Below are 15,944 nucleotides of genomic sequence, written 5' to 3' on the forward strand. Positions count from 1 at the left end.
GAGCATGTGGTAGATTAGTGACTTGGCCGGTTCTTACTCTCAGACGGTTGGAGGGCTTATTCTTTTGGAGGTGCTAGATCATTCATTCTGTTGATATTAATGGAGTCCACTTGAGTTATGCCATTTGCATGCCTGTAGCACATACTCTGTCATTACAAATCTAATATTACTTGGTCTTGAAAATTTGATATCCTTACTATACATTTTGCTTTAGGCACGAATAGTTCTTTATTACTTATTATTGTCATGTGGATTTTAAAGCTGAGCAGTAGCAGATTTAACCTTACTTAATACCTCTATTATTGAAGCCTTTTACAATGAAACTAGCCAGAGGATTTCTAAGGTCACACCCGAGATTGATGAGAAATTTCTCTCATTGCCTTTTCCTTGCTCATCTCCGGCTTTTTATAAGACCGTTTGCTGGTCAGATTCAAAGGAATGATCAGGCATTCAAACATTTCATGGCAGATAAGATAGAGTGGGACTTTTTTTCTGCCAGCAACAGGCCTTCAACTCAGTTTGTATGGTGCCGTGCAACTTTATCCTGACATTCAGTAACTCTTCTGGGTTTATATTACTTTTGTAGTTTTCTTACTCTCTTTTGAAAGGAAATTACCTGGTGTAACTGTGCTCAGTAGCCGTAGAAAACATCAGACCATTTCAAAACCCATGAAGGTTCTTTGTACACCAGCAGTGACCTGCCTCGCCAGGACTGACTTCTACAGATTCCTCCTGCTTCTCATGTAGAAAAAAAAAAAGAAGCCAGGACTGCAGGCCTGCAACCAGAGTTTTAGATATTTTATTTATTTTCCTAGCTTTGAGAATTTTTTGCTTCATCCTGGAGCAGTCTCAAAGAAATGTACTGAATTTGCTATTAAATGTAGGGACATCAGGCTTGCATCACATTCATCTCAACGACTGTCAATTTATTATTGTCTTAAACTTATTCCACTCCTCTCTGATAAAAATAACCACTTGTACGCAACATTTTATACATTAAGAAAATGAAATCTTTAATGAGTCTCAGCGTACTCCAATTCCACACTAAACCACCATGAAAGATCAAATACATTCCAGGATTTCTTGTTTATATTCTCAATCGGCAGAATAAAACAAAATCCATGTCAGTGATATGCATGTCAAAGATAAATAGCCTTCCCCTTGTATTTCTTATTATGGCTCTAATTTACTGGGCCTCTGCCTCAGTTAAAAATCGATGAAAAAGAAAGAGTTGTTTGGTTTCTGGTGGTTTTTGTTGTTGGGGTTTTTTTTTTTGTCTTTCATCACTGTATCCAGACATCAGGACTCAAAATTGGTCGGTATTTTTCTATGCCTAATGAGCCCACCTGCTTTTGAATTTTATTTTCTACAGCTGTAAGGAGCAGACCATAAAGCTCTTAAAGAAGTCTTACCTGCTTAGAAGCTAGTAAATTTGTTTATAATTCTGACAGTTATTTGCTTACCTGTCTCCTTTTTTTAATATGTTTTTTTGTTGTTGTTGTTTGGGAGGACTTTCTTAATATTCCTATCCTGAATTGCCTTATGAGAAACACTGTTTTTATTCCAGTTGACCCTGTTGATCAAGTCTACCAGCTGTCTTCTTCAGGCTGGGGAAGCTGGCACTATTTCTGCCCTCTTTCCAAGCTTTATCCGTGCACTTTCTTTCCCTTTAATCCAGTAGTTAGTCCCTCAGTGTTCGTCTGTAAGCCATCCTGATTCAGGGAAGCCTATGTTAGTCACCTGGTGAAAGGCATGGAAGGGATGGTTGGAAGGGGTGGCTGTCATGTCATACAGCCTCCTGCCCAGCGTGGTGTGAGCAGCACTCCATCAGCCAGTAGCTGCTGTTGTTAGCTGCGTCTTCAAGGGTGAGCTTCCCCTAAACTCTCGAGCAGCTGCTGCTGAGCTGCACAGCCCTTCTGAAGGAGCAGTCACCCTGAAAATGTTCACAGCATTCACTGAAGGAAAGACAGGTCGAGCAATAAAGACTGGAAAGCTATCCAGAGGAATATCAGTGTATGTATTAAGAATAGATGGTCCCAGCTGAGTAAGGACTCATTGTATTTGTGCTTCCTTATAAAGCTTACATGCTTTTCTGTCAGCTGTCAACAGTTGCTTTGAGTCAAATCTATTCATCAGTTTTTATTACCAGGTGAAAGCACGGAGAATATCAGTGCTTTCATAGTAAAACTGTGCTGCTTGGAGATAATCTCTTCTTCAGGTTACTGTGTGCAAATAGTCATCAGTGGAATAAACTGGGAAAAGGTCCTTAATAGCAGGTAGACATTCCATAACTGTCAGAAACTGATGCAAATATGTAATTTGTTCTCTCTTATTTCTTTGGAGCCTTAAAACCCCTGGATGAGTGACAAAAAACCCTTCATGTTTTCTTACAAAGGAAGCTGTAGATTATCCTTTGCAGTAGAGAAGCGTGAGGAAATTCGTTCGCACAAAGGATGCTTTGCAATTATGTAGGTCTGTGCAGTCCATAACTGTTGTGCAGCAGACATGATTTCTGACATGAATCAGTAGGGCTTCTCTGCGTATGCAGATTTCATTGCACGTGCACTCTCTTTCTGCCCAAGAGCCCAGTAGGAACAGGAAAAAAATGGGCCTTTTCTTAATTTTCACATTTCAGTGGCTAAATAACTCCACATATACCTGCAGCAGGTATGATGAAGCAAGTGTGGTGGGCTGCTCTGTGTGCTGCTGGTAAGCTTGTGTTACCCAGAGCTTGCTTTACACCCTCCTGTGGTCTGTGCAATAGGTATGTGCTCTATGGGGCTGTTGTTTCCAGGCTCCACAATCACCTTGTGCCTGTACCTGTGCAACGTGGCTGCTCTGGCGTGCTTGCTCAGATCAGGCTGTTGAAGGTTTGGCTGTCTGGCCTAGAAATCATTTTTCTTCACCCTTCTACCATTATTTTAAATTGCTTTTACAATTTATCATCAGGTGTCAGTGTTACACATGTTCGACCGAAGTGATTCTCTCTAAAATAACCATTTTAGGGCAGATCTGGCAAATCAATGACTGAAACTGTTAGCATAACTTTAAATGCCATTTGCAGATGCTGCGTTATGGATGACTGAGTTCTTGAGCATAATTACTTGTTTACACATTAGGTTTTAAGTACAAAAGTTCATCATAGTTTGGAATTTTGACTCTTGGCTGTTTTCAGCATCCAGACTCTTCCACTTAAGTTGTTTTTGTTAAAATGAGGGCTTTTTTACAGCTGCCATTCAGGAGCAGTGTTTCAGGCAGTCCTCGCGAGCGGTTGCGCTCCTTTCCTGCTGAGCAGTTGGGATGGCTAAGTGATAAAGAGCAATGAGAAAGTTAGAGCTTTCTGACGTGAGAACCTTTTTCACCTTACGAATTAGTGATTTTGCCATAACAGAATTTCCAGTGTCCTATTTTTGGATGTGGGGATAATGATTTTCTGGTGGGAGCTAGAGAAATCCAGGTGCAGCTTACCAGAAACTCCCCGGACCAACTTCTTGGTGCAGTATTTCTCACTTTCACAGGGAAGGCTGAAATTACAGCTGAAGAAACAGCTCAGTTTGTACAACTAACAGACCCAGCCACAGGAGCTGTGTTGCTGTTCTCCCTTTTCTTTATGAGTTCTGTTGTACTTCTTGAAACACATTTGTGATGTTTTCTTTTTAAATTAGGTTCCAATCCTAGAAAGTAGAAGTGACTTGTCATGCCTCGATGGAAGTGCTGGGAGGGACTGGGGTTGAGGTTGTCCTCTGCTTGTGTTGCACTTTCTAGGAGAGAAGATGGAGAAATTCATCTTAGTGTTGTTAGGCAATGGTTGAAGCTCTCAAGCACAATGTCATGTGAACAGTAAATATCAATGATCTCAATTGTTTTCTTTGTTTTTCTGTACTAAAATCTTTCTTAAAAATTTTACTTCTTTTTTCACTGTTTTTGGTGCCTTCTCAGTTCTTGACTAAAAGCAAGAAGCACTATGAAACTAAATATAATAGCTTAGCTTTGTATCAAATTCTGTCTCTGTGAGCTGTTAGAGTGGTGTATAGAAGTCACAACCTGTTGAACAGCTTGAATTTATCATTTCTGTCTCTTTTCAGTCCCAGTGGGTCTTTATTATCCTGCTTGGAGCAGGTGAAGACTTACTTACTGACTGATGGAACCTGCAAATGTGGCCTAGAATGTCCTCTTGTTCTTCCCAAGGTAAAGAAATATCAATTTTCCATTTCTGCAGTGTAATCCTTATCAGCTAACTACGTCAGGTGACGTGCTGTGCCATGACTTAAATTCTGTTCTGATCGTATATAGAATGCAGACCAATAAATGAATCTCCTCTCTGCCTTCTCCCTGCGTGGAGGCTCCATTTTTGTGGTGACTGTTTCCCTGTTGAAGTGGCACCTTACCACCAACAGCAGCATGTTTCTGTGTGAGTTTCGTACCTGGTAGCTTCAGCAGGAGTTGGTTTCTGGAGAGCTCCTGTCCAGCTGCTGGGGTGGGTTCATACGCTGTATTTTAGAGCAAACATATGTAGGTATAGTGGGTATTCATTCCAGAAAGTGAAAAACCTTGAATATAGTAATAGTAATATAGTAATTGTTTTAAATGTTGTGATTTTTACACTCAGGTCTTTAATTTTGATCCTGGAGCTGCCGTGAAGCAGAGAACTGCTGAAGATGTCAAAGCTGATGAAGATGTCACCAAACTATGCATACATAAAAGGAAAATTATTGCTGTGGCTACACTTCATAAAAGCATGGAAGCACCGCATCCTTCACTAGTTCTCACTAGTCCTGGTGGTGGAACAAGTGAGTAATAGCATGCAGAATCATTTAGCTAACTAATTATATGTATATAATTACTGTACAAAAACACCCCCAAAAGCCTTATATATCTGTGATTGCAATAGTAAACAGATTCAAGTTAAAAATGGAAGTAGTGATTAGAGAGATGTAGGTAGATAGAAAATGAATCTAAAAAGCAGGTCATCCCAGACTAAGAGCATGATTTTCTTGGAAAAGATATCAGATTGTTCTACACAAAGAAAATACATTAGCTCTCATCTTTTGGAACCGTCGTAATATGTCTGATATTCTGTCACATGGGAAATTAGGGAAGCTGAATAAAGTGATTATAAAGGGATTAGAATGTGGCTAAGGACTTGGCTAAATGGGAAATTGTATTGCAAGGCAGAATATACAACTAAAAATCTCCACTCTAATTTCTCAAGGATTATTTTGGGAGACCAACCTGGATTAGCATTTTAATTATCCAGATCAACAAAAGTCAAGTAATTTTGTTGATGGATGAAGCTGATGAGTATTATTTGAAACAAAAGAAGATCAAAACATTTTGGAAAATTGGAGGATCATTGACACCTGAAGTGAAAGAAAAGTTGCAGCAACAAATCCCGTTAATTGTAAGGTTATTCACCTGGGGACTAGAGGGAAAAAAAAGCTATTAGCCGTAAATGATTGAGAAAGAAGTCCTAGATATAGTAGCTGATCAAAGATGCCTGTGAGCATGGCAGTGTGGTGCAGATCAGTGTGACTCTAAGGCAGAGAGGTGCAAACGTCTTTCTGTGCTTGCTTGCTGCCTTCCCATGCTGCTGCTCTTGCTAGAGGCACTCAGTTGAAATAGAGCAGAGGCTCTTCTGTTTGGGGAGTGCAGAATCTGTGTTACGGAAGTCATCTGAAAGCGTTGAGCTTGCTTAGCCTGGCAAAACTGACAGAAAAGGGGCACAAGTGCTGTCAATAAAGACATCAGGAGAATGACTATGGGAAGACAAAGCTACTTAAAGCTAAGATTCGAAGTTAGCACTGGTAGAAATAGCTACAAAAACAGAGTTGCTTGGAAACTGAAACTGAAAGTTAGGTGTTTTCTAAGGATTCCAGGTGGAAGAAAAGGTCTGAAGCAGTCCTACAAATCCAAGTAGTTAGGACAAAGAAGTAAAGTTACTTTTAATACAGAGCTCTTAAAGGTTACTCTTATATGCTGTGATGCCTACAGCTTTAGGGAAACAACCATTGACAGTTACCCTCTGCAGCCTGAACAAAAGTGCAAAACTTTATGGGTATATAAATAATAAACCTCAAATACAGTGAACAATATATGAAGACATCAGTGATATTCATAATAGTCAAGTACTGTAGCACTTTCAAATTATTTATGATTTTAAATCTTTATTTAAATTATTTTTTGTAACAGAGCCTTGTTTTTAAACAGTACAGTTTCCCAAGTTGCTATGCATTTTCCTTACTAATTTTTAATAATTACAATTAGTGGTACTTCAAATACATTTACATTTAAAAAATAAAAAAGAAGGAAGGGAAAACATAAATATTTAAGACATGACTCTTACTTATTTTTACCTTCTCTGTTGATCAGAACTTTGTTCTCTAAAGGAAGAAGAAAACTTCCCAATAAACTGCCTCAGTAACAAAATGCTGCTTCATTTTCACACGTTTGCCCATTTGTTCAGGTTCAGCACTACATTCAGTGAGGGTTCTTGTATGTATTTCATGCTGCAGTTCAGCCCTGAGGTTTGTCCCCAGAATGGGACTTTGTTGATATTTTGAGAAGGGTAGTGTGTTTGTTTCTGTCGTGATGTAGCTGGTTCAGCAAATAGGATGAAGGCAGGATTTTCAGTGCCATCTGTCTCCTATGGCTGCAGAGGAGGAAAGAAGGGAATTGAGTTCTTGTGTGTAGGGGAATTTAAAGGTACCTCTGAATTTGTTTGAACCTGAAATCTTTAGCTCTCCACTCAAGCTTAAGTTTCCCTATTTAGGGGCTGCATGCCAAGAGTGCAGTCATTTTCCAGCACTGAGTTCATGCTGCAAACTAACATCCCCAGAGCAGTAAAACTTCAAGAAAGTCCACCAGGTCTGGAGCTGCCTGGGAGGGTATTCTCAAAAGGTAAAACACTGAAGAAATATTTATTTATTAAACAAAACTGATGCTAATGGGCAGAAGAGGGAAGTGGTCTTTTGTGTGTCAGAAGGATTAGTCTCAACACTAAAGTTTACAGTCTTTTTTTCTTTACTGTAGGGATTCATATGTATGTGTATCCCCTAAGAGATCAAGCCCATTCTTAAATTTAGTATCTGGATCCCAAATAAATCTTTTTGCAAAAGCCTTAATTCAGTACATTCTGCAAGGCATTGTATAATGCACTCACCTTTTTAGCAAAGCAGCTCCTAAGGACAGATGTACTCAGAGGACTGGAACTTGGTGCCCGCAGTGCTGGTGAGTGACACGGAGCAGTGAGTACACTGCACCCTGCCTTGATCAGCCACATCATCTCAGAGCTGTGCAATTAAGTGCTTTGCTGAATAGAAATCAATGTCAAAGCAGGAAGGCACGTTTCCTCGTTCCTCTTTATCAGGCACAACCTGTGGGGCAGGGCTTTCTTTCTCTGTAGAGCGAGAAATTAACCTAAACCCTTCTTGGGCCTTGTTCCTCATGTACTCAATAGGTGGTGCCAGAGGTTCCCTTTCCCCGTGGCAGTGACAGGCTGCTCCTCCTGCCAGCTCTTCTAGCTGGTGCTGGAGCTGAAGTGATGATGCTGGAAATTGAGGAGCAGAAAACTGGAGATGGTGTTTAGAGAAAAGGAGAGGAAAAAAATGTATATATATTGAAGTTTTGAAAGAACACTGCTGAAATACATTTTAAGTGGGTCGTTAAGTGTGCTTAGAACCTGAGAAACACAAGGTCTAAGGTTGTCCATGTTTATGCAGATTTTATATGGGACATGGAGTTGTGATCTATTCATCTGTGCTCTGTAGTAGGGTAGTCTGCACCATTCCAGCAACAGTTTGGTGATTTAGGTAGTACTTCTGTTTAAGCAAAAGTTTAGCCAGAAGGCTTGTGTGGATGATTTCACGCACAGTATTTGTGCACTCAAATGTGTGATACCAGATTTCAAAATAGTAACTGTTGTGTTTTTAATATCAGGTGCAACTCCGGTAGTTCCTACTCGAGCAGCAACTCCAAGATCAATGAGGAATAAATCACATGAAGGAATTACAAATTCTGTGATGCCAGAATGTAAGACTCCTTTCAAGTTGATGATAGGGGCATCTAATGCCATGGGTAGGCTTTATGTGCAAGAAATGGCTGGAAGCCAGCAGCAAGAACTTCATTCTGTCTATCCTAGGCAGAGATTGGGTAGTAATGAACTTGGACAGAAGTCTCCATATCGTGGCAGTCATGGTGGGATGCCCAGTCCAGCTTCATCAGGATCACAGATATATGGAGACGGCTCAATCTCTCCTAGGACTGACCCACTTGGAAGCCCTGATGTTTTCACAAGGAACAATCCCAGTTTTCATGGAGCGCCCAACTCAAGTCCTATTCATATGAACAGGACTCCTCTGTCTCCGCCGTCGGTAATGCTACACGGTTCTCCCATACAGTCATCCTGTGCAATGGCTGGAAGGACTAATATACCTCTTTCCCCAACCTTGACCACAAAAAGCCCTGTAATGAAAAAACCCATGTGTAATTTTTCAACTGGTATGGAAATACCACGAGCAATGTTTCACCATAAAGCACCCCAAGGTCCACCTCCACCTCCTCCACCGCCTTCTTGTGCTCTTCAGAAAAAGCCATTAACATCAGAAAAGGATCCACTTGGCATACTTGACCCTATTCCTAGCAAACCAGTCAATCAGAATCCTGTTATCATTAACCCAACTACTTTCCATTCAAATGTCCACTCTCAGGTACCCGTGATGAATGTAAGCATGCCTCCTGCTGTCGTCCCTTTGCCAAGTAATCTTCCTTTGCCAACTGTAAAACCTGGTCACATGAACCATGGAAGTCACGTTCAAAGAGTTCAGCATTCAGCTTCTACTTCCCTGTCTCCTTCACCAGTGACATCCCCAGTCCATATGATGGGATCCGGGATTGGAAGGATAGAGGCTTCTCCCCAAAGATCACGTTCTTCTTCCACATCATCAGATCATGGAAATTTCCTGCTGCCTCCTGTAGGACCGCAGTCATCTTGTACTGGTATTAAAGTTCCTCCCAGGTCCCCACGGTCAACGATAGGGTCACCAAGGCCATCTATGCCATCTAGCCCCTCCACCAAGCACGATGGACTTAATCAATACAAGGACATCCCTAACCCATTAATTGCTGGAATGAGTAATGTATTAAATCCTCCAAACAATGCAGTTTTTTCTGCTGCATCGGCTGGAAGTGGTTCTTTGAAGAGTCAGCCTGGTTTGCTGGGAATGCCTTTAAATCAGATCTTGAACCAGCACAACGCTGCCTCTTTTCCAGCAAGCAGTTTACTCTCAGCAGCAGCCAAAGCACAGCTAGCAAATCAAAATAAACTTGCTGGTAACAACAATAACAGCAGTAGCAATTCTGGACCTGTTGCCAGCGGTGGCAACAACGAAGGACATAGCACTTTAAATACCATGTTCCCTCCTGCTGCCAATGTGCTTCTCCCAACGACTGAAGGGCAAAGTGGTCGAGCAGCACTGAGAGATAAGTTGATGTCTCAGCAAAAAGATCCTCTGAGAAAAAGAAAGCAGCCAACCACCACAGTGTTGAGTTTGCTGAGACAGTCTCAGTTGGAGAGTTCTGGAGTTTCCAAAGCTGGATCTGATTTAATAAGGAAGCAAAGTCAAAGCTCATTTCCCATCAGCTCTATGTCCCAGTTACTTCAATCCATGAGTTGTCAAAGCTCTCACATGAGCAGCAATAGTACCACCAGCTGTGGGAGCTCAAATACTGTTTTACCTTGCTCTGGTAACCAGATGCATTTTGCAGACACCAGTATGAACTCTGGCGCTCTTCAGAACTCACTGGCACAGAGTTTACCGTTACGAGGGGAAGGTGTGCACTGCCAGAACACAAACACTAACTTTGTCCATGGTACTAGCCCTGCCACCACCAACCATCTCGTGGGTTTAATAAATCAGATGCAGGCTAGCGGGAGCTGTGGGATGCTCAGTCAGTCAGGAATGGCTTTAGGAAATTCATTACATCCGAACCCACCTCAGTCAAGAATCCAGGCATCCTCCACTCCAGTGATACCAAACAGCATTGCTAGCAGCTGTAATCAAACAAGTCCTGAAGCAGGTATGTTTCCTTTTAAAAGGATACCCCTATGTTTGACTGTTTGGAAATATATGCTGACTGTTTTTAAATGGGTTCCTTTTACTTATCTACTTTCTAAATTTGAGTTTACCAGTCTGAGAAGTGTGCCTCTTTCATGCTAATATCCAGATACTCACAAATAAAACAAAATAAAAACAGAGAGAGATTAAAATATATCTCCCTTTTTCTAAACCAAATCATCTTGACCTCCTTCCTGTTAACAGCTCCTCTAAACTTCCACACACCCCTCCCAAATAAAACCCACGCACGTTTGTACACACCTAGACCTCAGTTTTTGTCTCTTGCCCAAACACATTTTTTCTGAATCATGTTGTGCTACTTCAGCCCTGGAAGGCTGTAGCTGACATGGTAGTTTGTGTCCAGGCTGTACGTGTGTTCCTTACTGCTTGCATTAAATAGTCAAGAGTTGTTAGAGATTGGAGCAGGTACTAGAAATGTAAAAGTTTGCAAAATCACCTTTCCTGGAGGCAGAAAGGGGGCTGCCAAGTCTGCGTTTGCCTTTGTCATGGTAATTTTGCTATGCTGGTAATTAAACGGTTGAATAAATTGTGTGTGCAGTTGGAAGAGTGTAGCGAGATTTCCTGATTTATTCATCAGTGAAGACTTGGAGAGGAAGCAAGTCTGCCACAGTTACTAACTTCATCCTCTGTAATGGTGAAAGGGAGACAGCTCAAAAATGTTGATTTCCTTTCACTATTATTGACTGAACAAAGCATGAATTTTTGAAGGATGGTTCTATGTTAATTTCTTAAGCAGGAAAGAAAAACTATGTGATGCTTGAGTATTTCAGCTTGGCTAACTGTCAGAGTGTGGGTTTGATGCAATCACAGCTAAACTACATCAGGTCAAATGAAAGTGACTGTAAGCATGCAAGCTGTCTGACTCGCTCACCCAAGAAAGCCTGATGTGTATTCCTAGTCTTCCTCTGAGAGCTGCTTATTCTTTAAAATACAGAATATATAAACATTACTTTTAAAAACCGTGCTGGTAACAGTTTCTGGTGACTGTGGAGGGTTTCTCTCCATTCGTGGGGGAATATGGCATCTTTTTCCATAGCTGTACTGGTGGTTAGTGTCACAAGTAAGTAGCCATTAATCCTTGTGTGGCTGTTTTGCCTTGTCATGCTGACAAAGGTTTCCTTGTCTGTCCCAAGACCTTGTACTCTTGCGAACAGAACAGATCTCATTTTGCCGTAGGAGCTTGGTTCTGTGTGCCACTCAGCACACCAGAGATCCCCCTTTCCAAGAACTCTTTGGGTTCCACCTCTTTGATGGTCAGTGGGAACTGGCAGTATGGGTTTCCCTGCGTTGTCACTGTCCACGCAGCTGAAGAAAGCTATGGAGTTCCTGCAACATTGGACTGCATTGACTTACAGAGAACAGAAGAGACTGCTGTGTGAGATGAGGGCCCCTGTGTGCCAGCAGTTACCATCAAGAAGCTGAGCAGTAGTGATTTGTCTCCTGGCAAAGGATTGAAATCATGATTCCTGGAGGAAGTTCAGACTGGAACTGAAGAATGGAAGTTTTGCACTGTATAAAAGTTACCAATAAAGGATTGCACAAAGGCTATTGAAGTGGGCTTCCGAGCACCTACATTCATCCCCATGTGGGATCCTGTTCCTGCTCCGTCGTGGTGACCCCAGCAGCTGTGGTAGTGGCAGGCTACACTCATGGCAGCTGTCTTCGGGCTGATGGTGCATCATCTTTGTCTTGCCAGTGCTGGTCCTCAGGCAAGCTGATTCCTCCCAAGAGGACACATGCTTTTGTCTCAGGAAAAAACAGTAGTGATGTCAGCTCTCAGACTTTCGTGGGACAGCAACAGCAGAACAAACCTGTGCAGGTGCACTGAGCTGCACTGCACGCTGCTTTTAGAGCGCTGTGGGCAAACCCCCGTGGGGAAGGAGGCTCAACATAAGCAGCCAATTCAGTTCTCATCACTAATATATAGAACTGTATAATCATTAAGGTTGGAAGAGAGCTCTAGGATCATCTAGTCCAACTGTGTCCCTACCACCTGTTCGCCCACTAACCCATGTTCCTGAGTACCATGTCTGCACGTTTCTTGAACACCTCCAGGGACGGTGATAAGTAGGCAGCTCCGCGTGTGAACTTCTCATCTACCTGAAACCTTTCAAACAGCCAAGCTTAAAACAGGAAAGGATGGTATTTCTAATACCTGACAGATCACTGCTAGATTTCTGGCAGTATAAGGGCTTAAATCAACACTTTTGTTTCTTATCCAAACAGTAAATGGTAGCCGTGCTTAGGCAAACACTGCAGTTCTGTTCCTCACTGCTGGTTGCGTTTCCTCAGTTTTGATGCGTGTTAAATTCATACAGCCTGCAGTTGTTTACGTATTTTTATCGCTATCTCTGATGGCTAGAAACCTCGAGAGCCATTTTCTTTTTAAGGATGAAATTCCAGGAGCTGGTGCCTTTGCTTTATTCCCAGAGGCAGTGCCCTGAAAACCACACAGCCCTTCATCCACCCTCCTGCCTGAGTCATCACACGTGGCTCCGGCGTTAGCTCTGAATGCAATCCAGATAAGGGCCTCTTGCTGTTTGTGCAGTAGAATGGAAGTGTTCTTGCCTCGAAATGTGCACAAAACGTTGAGAATTTTGCTCTAATAGTAACCTTTAAAAACACAAGTTTGTTTCCAGTCTGCATTCAGTCACACGGGATGTGACAAAGGGGTATCTGATGAATTATGCTGTGTGAAGCTGCAGTGGGTTGGCCGCTGTGGCGTACAGAGTTGAACAGCGTCACACCTGCAGAAGGAGCCCCGTGCACAAGCTGAGTTTGGCTATGTACAATGTCTTCAGGAAATCCAAGCATTCATCTTTGAGTTTGCAGCGTTTTATTTTTTTTCTTTGTTTCTACATATTTTAGTTGCTGAATCTGCTTTCTGTTTCTGTGCCAGTATTCAGAATAGCTACTAATCACTTAATGGTTCCTGAGAGAAAATGCTGAGAGTCACCACAATGGAATCACTGCTTATTGCCCAAGCTTTTAGTTATGCTTTAATCACATGGACCAGATTTTATTACTCTGCCTTTTGTCGTCTCCTTCCAGAGGTAATACCCATAGTTTCCAGGTTCCGGTATGAGCGCGATTGAATTAAAAACGAATGGGTATAAAAATTAATATTTGTGTTTATACAGCGGAAAGGTTTTTTGCTTTTCCAGTGTCGAACCCTTGGAAACTCAGTATGCTTAATTTTAGTGACGACTCCAGTATCGCTTCGATAGAATGCAGGTTGCAAACATTCTGTTTTAAAACAGTGGTCTTATATGAAGAGTTGGCATCAAGTCTGTATGGACTCATTCTGGGAGAAGTCTCCCTTTTTTGCCCCGGACTCCGTTTTCTGATGAGCGGTGTGAGTGCTTCTGTTAACCTTTGACACTGAGTTTCTCATTATGAATCAAGCCCTCGGACTTCTGATGCAAACTGAAGGTAGCATCCAATTTGCTAATTTGGCAGCTTTGAGGATTTATTCGTTAAGCCACTTTGCCTCCCAGAAGTAGTCTTTGTATTTGTCTGTTCTTTTTGTAAAAGGGCTGCATCACTGTGTCATATATCTTAGTGCAGTCTGCTCCATTTATTTTTTTCTTGCTGTTGGTCCAGGATTCGGTGGGTAGGAAATCAGTGTGCAAGTGTTGAACATTTAGCATTACAAATCCTGCTGAGAATGCCTCTTGTATAAAGAAATGCAGGAAAACAAGTGAAAAAATATTTGGGAGTTTAAGCCTACTGATAAGGGCTGATAAGGGAGCCGACTGCAGCTGATGGGGATAAGGATAATAAGGTATCTCAAATATCAGCAACACGAGAAACTTCTAGAAGTTTACCGATGACAAATAAAGGACAGGTTTGGCAAAAAGGAGTGCTGAGACTGTATCCCTTCCTCAGGTGCAGAATAGTAACATTTTACTGGTGAAATTTACAGAATAGAAAATAGACAGAGATAATTAATTGACGGGGAGCATGCAAGACCAGTGCCAATCAGTTAGGAGCTTCTGTCCAACTCAAATAGAATTTATTTTAATGCAGTCAAGTCTAGTGTAATATAATTGGGAATGGAACATTGCCTTGGAAAACAGTGACTCAAAGATTTAATAGACTTAATGCAAGCTGTCAGATCGGTGATGTTGCAAAACAAAAAGAAGAAAAGAGAAGCTGGGTTGATCCCTGGATGCAGAAAAGAGAAATGCACTTGGGGTGCTCCTGGGTCTGTGCTTAGCTTGAGAAAGCCAGAGCTTGGCTGTGGCATTCTGGTTAGCCATCACTCCTCATGAAGGGTCCAGAAGTATCTGGAGGCAGGCTTGGCCACAAAATATGAGCATAGCCAAGGAATTGTATCACTGTGGGTATTCACGCTTGGGCAGTTTCTGGAAAGGTGGAGACCTGAATTGTTCGGGTCGGGGTGATGGTTGGACTCGGTGGTGGTGATGGGCATTTCCAGGCTGGATGATGCTGTGATTCTGGGGTTTTTATTGGCAGATGTTTAGTGACAACATCCAGTGGCAGAATGCTGGTCAATTCAGCCTGAAAGAAACAAATGGCTTCGCTTTTTGAGGCTGTTAAACCCTGGAAGATGCTTGCAGGGGCCATGTTGAGCATACCAACTCAACCTAAGTGCAGTTTCACCTCCGGGGTTCTTAGCGAGCAGTAACGGTGGGCACGTCTGACCTTCGTGTCTGTTCAGCTCTGATCTCCCCTCTTCTGCACTTAGGGAATCTCAGAGAAGTGCACTGCTTTCATACTGACTGCTCAGAAAATTTGTCTGCGTTGTGTTACTGTGGTTCTCATCTACCCTCCTCTATGGGATAGAACCTGAGCTTCCAAAAGATTTTTTTCTGCCATGCTTACAGTTGGCTAAAGCTGTTCAGATGAAGTCGACAGAGTTTTCTTCCCTTGGCAGAAGCAGAAATTATCTTGCTGACCATCAGATCAACACTGAAAGAAAAAATGTCTTAAAATCAGACCAGCGTTCATGTTTTTCTTCCTCTTTGACACGGGGTATGATGTTCAGGACACGTCCCAGTTCTGTGCAGTTTGTTATGTGTTGCGTTCTCTTGCTTTTTGCCTGTACTGCTAAGCTAAGCCACCTGAGGGATGAATTGCATTAGTCTAATTAGAGGATTTGTCCTTAATCTGTGAAGAATACTGATGGTTGTAAAACAGGATAGGGTACATAGGAGTATGGCATTTTGTGTGTCTTAAGGCATTGTTCTCTAAAACAGCCTAATATGTGAGTGAGCCCCTGGGTTTGCTCCCCTTACTTTTATATATCGCAGAAATACAAAAACAGAACTTTCCAACTTCAGATTCAGAAGATGTGGCTGGCTGGCATCCTATCTGGGACTTGTTATGTCTGAGAAAAGTTTCTTTTTAAGCTGAAATAACCCCTAGACAGGATGCTAGACAGCTACTCTTCTAATTATAAAGCCAATTGAATTGTCCTATTGATTTTGGGTTTCGGTGTTTATATAAGCATGTAGAGAGACTTTCCTTGGGGGCAGGGGTGAGCTGGGAAAGTATCATTACAAGGAATCACTGTTGTTTGAAATCTGGCATGGCTTTTCAACATTCTGCCCTATGTTCTCGTGTTGTTATCTTGGGGAGAAAAAAAAAGGGATTATTTTCCTTTTCAAATCAGAACTGTAAAGAAAAACTTGTATATGAGGAATAAGATTTCCAGGTATGAAAATGCATGGTACATCAGGTCTGCTTCCGACCCCGCCGTTGAAGTGACTGTTCTAATTTATTTGCTTTTTGAACTCTGGAGAAAGGTCTTGCACACAAAACCACTCTCATTCTCTGAGTGTAAGA

General features: G+C 41.9%; 1 protein-coding gene across 7 annotated transcripts in view; it reads left to right on the plus strand.

Annotated features, from left to right (window-relative positions):
• MBD5 (methyl-CpG binding domain protein 5) overlaps positions 1–15,944 on the plus strand; it is a 322,289-nt gene that overhangs the window by 85,000 nt on the left and 221,345 nt on the right. For 6 of the 7 annotated variants that reach the window (XR_010623110.1, XM_065751353.1, XM_065751357.1 and 3 more), the window contains 3 exons: positions 4,086–4,188; positions 4,610–4,790; positions 7,936–10,074. Coding sequence is in view for 6 of the 7 variants with exons in the window: in XM_065751353.1 (XP_065607425.1) it covers positions 4,086–4,188; positions 4,610–4,790; positions 7,936–10,074 (2,423 nt within the window). In the remaining variant the exon portion in view is untranslated. The remainder of the gene's footprint in view (positions 1–4,085; positions 4,189–4,609; positions 4,791–7,935; positions 10,075–15,944) is intronic. The other variant, XM_065751358.1, reaches the window with a different exon arrangement.

The sequence above is a fragment of the Cyrtonyx montezumae genome, unplaced genomic scaffold, assembly GCF_038088225.1.
Source record: "Cyrtonyx montezumae isolate F1298 unplaced genomic scaffold, pur_monq_1.0 scaffold_7, whole genome shotgun sequence".
Classification (NCBI taxonomy): domain Eukaryota; kingdom Metazoa; phylum Chordata; class Aves; order Galliformes; family Odontophoridae; genus Cyrtonyx; species Cyrtonyx montezumae.